A 5000-nucleotide genomic window follows, 5' to 3' on the forward strand; every position below is an offset into this window, starting at 1 on the left:
TTTTCACTTTATTTCATTAGTAACAAAATCATCGTCCTACGATGTTTCAGGGAAGCTGAGTGAAAGAAAAAGTCAAACTAATTAAAGACATTTTGGTTCACATTACATTAAACATTTAATCTATTTTACAACAATAACAGATTTACCAGAAATCATCTGAGAACTCACTAACCCTCTGAGCCTTCATCACTCTGACCTTCAACACTCAGAAACCAACGAAGAAGAAGAATGAATAAGAATAATGTCTTCATGAGCTTCATGAGCAGAGCCACAGCAGCCTGCAGGTTATATATAACAATTATATTGATATATATCAATACATATTGATATATAACAATATATATTGATCTGCTGCAGAAAGACAGGGAGAAGAAAAGGAAAGCAGTCTGATTGATTTGAGTTCAGTTGAACTGAATGAAGCTGCAGCAGCTCAGTTGTCCTGCAGGGGGCGACAAGATGCATCAACCTCCTTCCCTCCCTCCTTCCCTCCCTCCCTTCCTCCCTCCCTTCCTCCCTCCTTCCCTTCCTCCCTTCCTCCCTCCCTTCCTCCCTCCCTTCCTTCCTTCCTCCCTCCCTCCCTTCCCTCCTCCCTTCCTTCCTTCCTCCCTGCCTCCCTCCCTTCCTCCCTCCCTGCCTCCCTCCCTTCCAGGTTCCACCAGACAGATCATTAGTTTCAGTTTGTCTGTTAGTTGTCTGTCATTCTCTCTGTCCCGTCAGTAGTTTTCTTTTTTCAGTTCTCTTTGGTTTTGTCTGTGATGATTTTTCTGTAAGTTGACAGACTGAGCTGATCTGCAGTCAGTCTGTCAGTTAGACTTTTACACAACAGACAGAAACAACATGAAGTAAAGATTCACCAACATCGTTTCTCCTGAATGACACCGAACATTCTGTGATGAAGAATTATTCTGTATCTACATCACTCTTCTTCTTCTTCTTCTTCTTCTTCTTCTTCTTCTTCTTCTTCAGCTGAAGTTCATCATTCAGTCTGTAAAATCTGATGGATCCAGTCTGTCACAGAGGACTTCAGCTCCCTGCTGTCCTTTAAACAGTTTAAACAGTTTAAACTGTTCCATCGTTTGGTTTAAACAGTTTAAACTGTCAGTCATTTTGTGACATTTCCTCCATTTAAATAAAGTGACTAAGTCGAGTCACTTTATTTAAATGGAGGAAATGTCATTTTTAAACCAAACTCTTCATTCAGTATTATGGGATGTCGCTCCATATAATCAACATTTTTATGATCAAAACAGAAGAAAAAACAAAACAAAAAAAAACATGTTCAGTCCAAAATCAGGATTCAACAGCAGAAATTAACTTTTGTGTCCAAACCTCCTGAAATGAAAAAAGTCCCTGAATCAGATTTATTAAAGTGTACTGGTCTAATCTACTGGCTCCATTATGGTTCCATTATGGTTCCATTGTGGTTCCATTGTGGTTCCATTATGGTTCCATTATGGTTCTATTATGGTTCCATTGTGGTTTCATTGTGGTTCTATTATGGTTCCATTGTGGTTCCATTATGGTTCCATTGTGGTTCCATTATGGTTCTATTATGGTTCCATTGTGGTTTCATTGTGGTTCCATTATGGTTCCATTGTGGTTCCATTATGGTTCTATTATGGTTCCATTGTGGTTTCATTGTGGTTCCATTATGGTTCCATTGTGGTTCCATTATGGTTCTATTATGGTTCCATTATGGTTCTATTATGGTTCCATTGTGGTTCTATTATGGTTCCATTGTGGTTTCATTGTGGTTCCATTACAGAACAGGTTACTGTCACAGCAGCAGAGACAACATCAAGTTACATTTATTAAAAAAATACGATTATTACTGGTGTTTCCAATGTATATTTTTAGACTTAAAGGTTTTTAAGTCTTTTTTAAGACTTTAAGTCTATTTTTTAAAAAGCGTGTGTTTTTTTTTACTGGTGTTTTAAATGTATTTTTTTAGACTCATGAGGAAAGTGCAGGTTGTTTCTGACAAGTGATTACAAGCTTTTAGACACATTTCTGACAATAATGTTTCTGACACATTTATTTATATATTTTCACCCTGAAAAAATGGATCTCATAGGTAACGATCGCTGCTGTCCGAAAAAACCACATCACTGCAATTTTGGTGTTTCTCTTCCTTGACTGTAAAGTGAGTGAACAGATGTTGATAATTTAGTGTAAAGCAGCTGCTCAGAATCAGGACCTTAATATCTTTCTATTATCAGTTCAAACCAGTTTCCAAAGTGGTTTTAATATGAATTTTTACTGTGACATAACATTACATCCATGAAACGTGTTGAAATCCCACTGGAGAATCTTCTGGCTTTGCTTTTTGCAGATTTGTGGTTTCTGCCTGACAACAGCGATATTCAGACAGAGAAACAATAATAGCAGCTATCATACAGGCACTGATCTGGGATCAGATCACTTCTCATTTCATCAAAGCAGAAAGCTGATTTTCACCTAAATTCAGACTCTGAATCAGTTTCGACACCAGAGAGTTGCCACAATCCTGAAACACCTGGGAGGAACAGATCGGCCAATCAGCAGTTAGTTCTCATTACAGTCTGTACTGAACCGCAGTCAGCTGACCCTCTGTCTGCCAGACAGCGCCCTCTGGTGGTGGAAACATAACAGCTGGTAGTTTAGTCCAGTCCACTGCTGTTGGTCCAACTGACCCAGAGTCAGTTTCATCAGTTTCATCAGTTTCAGCTCTGTTCTGTAGCTGGCAAGGCTGCAAAGCAATTCAGCTGTTCCAGAATCAGTTTCAAAGCCTTTGGTGTGGTCAGTGTGGCTTTCCACTGACCTGTCTGAAGCTGATCTGGAGTCAGTCTGAAGCTGATCTGGAGTCGGTCTGAAGCTGATCTGGAGTCAGTCTGGAGCTGGTCTGGAGTCGGTCTGAAGCTGATCTGGAGTCGGTCTGAAGCTGATCTGGAGTCGGTCTGAAGCTGATCTGGAGTCGGTCTGAAGCTGGTCTGGAGTCGGTCTGAAGCTGGTCTGGAGTCAGTCTGGAGCTGGTCTGGATTCAGTCAGAAGCTGGTCTGGAGTCGGTCAGGAGCTGGTCTGGAGTCGGTCTGAAGCTGATCTGGAGTCGGTCTGGAGCTGGTCTGGAGTCGGTCTGAAGCTGGTCTGGAGTCGGTCTGGAGCTGGTCTGGAGTCGGTCTGAAGCTGGTCTGGAGTCGGTCTGAAGATGGTCTGGAGTCAGTCTGAAGATGGTCTGGAGTCGGTCTGAAGCTGATCTGGAGTCGGTCTGGAGCTGGTCTGGAGTCGGTCTGAAGCTGGTCTGGAGTCGGTCTGAAGCTGGTCTGGAGTCAGTCTGACAGCTGGTCTGGAGTCGGTCAGAAGCTGGTCTGGAGTCAGTCTGGAGCTGGTCTGGAGTCGGTCTGAAGCTGATCTGGAGTCGGTCTGAAGCTGGTCTGGAGTCAGTCTGAAGCTGGTCTGGAGTCAGTCTGAAGCTGGTCTGGAGTCAGTCTGAAGATGGTCTGGAGTCAGTCTGAAGATGGTCTGGAGTCAGTCTGGTGTCAGTACGGTTCACTTGTACTGACCCAGCAGCAGCCTGGAAACGTTCTCGTAGACCAGGAAGGTGATGCAGCAGGCAGGAAGAACCCGAACCAGGTTGGGAACCATTCCCTTATAGAACCCGAGTGCTCCCTCATTACTGCAGACAGACAGGTGGAGAGAGAGACAGGCGGAGAGAGAGACGGGTGGAGAGAGAGACAGGCGGAGAGAGAGACGGGTGGAGAGAGAGACGGGTGGAGAGAGAGACAGGCGGAGAGAGAGATGGGTGGAGAGAGAGACGGGTGGAGAGAGAGACAGGTGGAGAGAGAGACGGGTGGAGAGAGACGGGTGGAGAGAGAGACGGGTGGAGAGAGAGAGAGGGTGGAGAGAGAGACAGGCGGAGAGAGAGACAGGTGGAGAGAGAGACGGGTGGAGAGAGACGGGTGGAGAGAGAGACGGGTGGAGAGAGAGAGAGGGTGGAGAGAGAGACAGGCGGAGAGAGAGACAGGCGGAGAGAGAGACGGGTGGAGAGAGACGGGTGGAGAGAGAGAGGGTGGAGAGAGAGACAGGCGGAGAGAGAGACAGGTGGAGAGAGAGACAGGTGGAGAGAGAGACGGGTGGAGAGAGAGACAGGCGGAGAGAGAGACAGGTGGAGAGAGAGACGGGTGGAGAGAGAGACAGGTGGAGAGAGAGAGAGGTGGAGAGAGAGACAGGTGGAGAGAGAGACAGGCGGAGAGAGAGACAGGTGGAGAGAGAGACAGGTGGAGAGAGAGACAGGCGGAGAGAGAGACAGGTGGAGAGAGAGACAGGTGTAACCAGGTTAAGAACCAAATCACTGGTCAGGATGTAGGATGACTTCTACAGTTACTTTGATAAAATTAGTTTAATCACAGATCTCAAAATGTAAAAAATGTTAACAGACACATTACAAAAGTCGAATAGATTCTTCATTAGTAGAAACACACACACACACACACACACACACACACACACACACACACACCCCCTGACCTCCAGGTGCGTGTCAGGACGTCGGCCAGGCCGCTGTAGCTGTTGTGTTGGTCCTGCAGACGAGCTCGCACCACCTGGTAGGGATAGGTGGTCGCCACGGCGATGATCTTAGAGACCGCTGCCATGACGATGTATTCCCATGGAGACTGAGTGGGAGGAAATACCATCATCATCATCATCTTCATCTTCATCATCATCATCATCATCTTTATCTTCACATTTAAAGTCACATATTTCTTTCCAAATTTATACAAACTCCTCAGAATAGTGTGTGTGTGTGTGTGTGTGCGTGCGTGCGTGCGTGCGTGCGTGCGCGTGCGTGTGTGTGTGTGTGTGTGTGCGTGCGTGTGTGTGTGTGTGTGTTCTGACCAGCAGGGCGTCGGTCGGCAGGTTCTTGTACTGGTTGTTGTTTCTCTTCAGAGCCTCGTAGGTCATGAACTGCAGCGCCGCCTGAGACGTTCCCAGCAGGCCGGGGACAAAACCCTGCAGCAGCAACA

The 5000-nt window shown here is 46.0% G+C and overlaps 1 protein-coding gene across 1 annotated transcript in view; it reads right to left on the reverse strand.

Annotated features, from left to right (window-relative positions):
- Positions 1 to 2007: 2007 nt before the first annotated feature.
- slc25a32a (solute carrier family 25 member 32a) overlaps positions 2008 to 5000 on the reverse strand; it is a 17653-nt gene continuing 14660 nt past the window's right edge. The window contains exons 5-7 of the mRNA XM_078290505.1: positions 4873 to 4986; positions 4504 to 4649; positions 2008 to 3652 (exon numbers count right to left, since the gene is read on the reverse strand). Of these exons, the coding sequence (XP_078146631.1) occupies positions 3526 to 3652; positions 4504 to 4649; positions 4873 to 4986 (387 nt within the window). The 3' untranslated portion in view covers positions 2008 to 3525. The remainder of the gene's footprint in view (positions 3653 to 4503; positions 4650 to 4872; positions 4987 to 5000) is intronic.

The sequence above is a fragment of the Centroberyx gerrardi genome, chromosome 19, assembly GCF_048128805.1.
Source record: "Centroberyx gerrardi isolate f3 chromosome 19, fCenGer3.hap1.cur.20231027, whole genome shotgun sequence".
NCBI classification, from domain to species: domain Eukaryota; kingdom Metazoa; phylum Chordata; class Actinopteri; order Beryciformes; family Berycidae; genus Centroberyx; species Centroberyx gerrardi.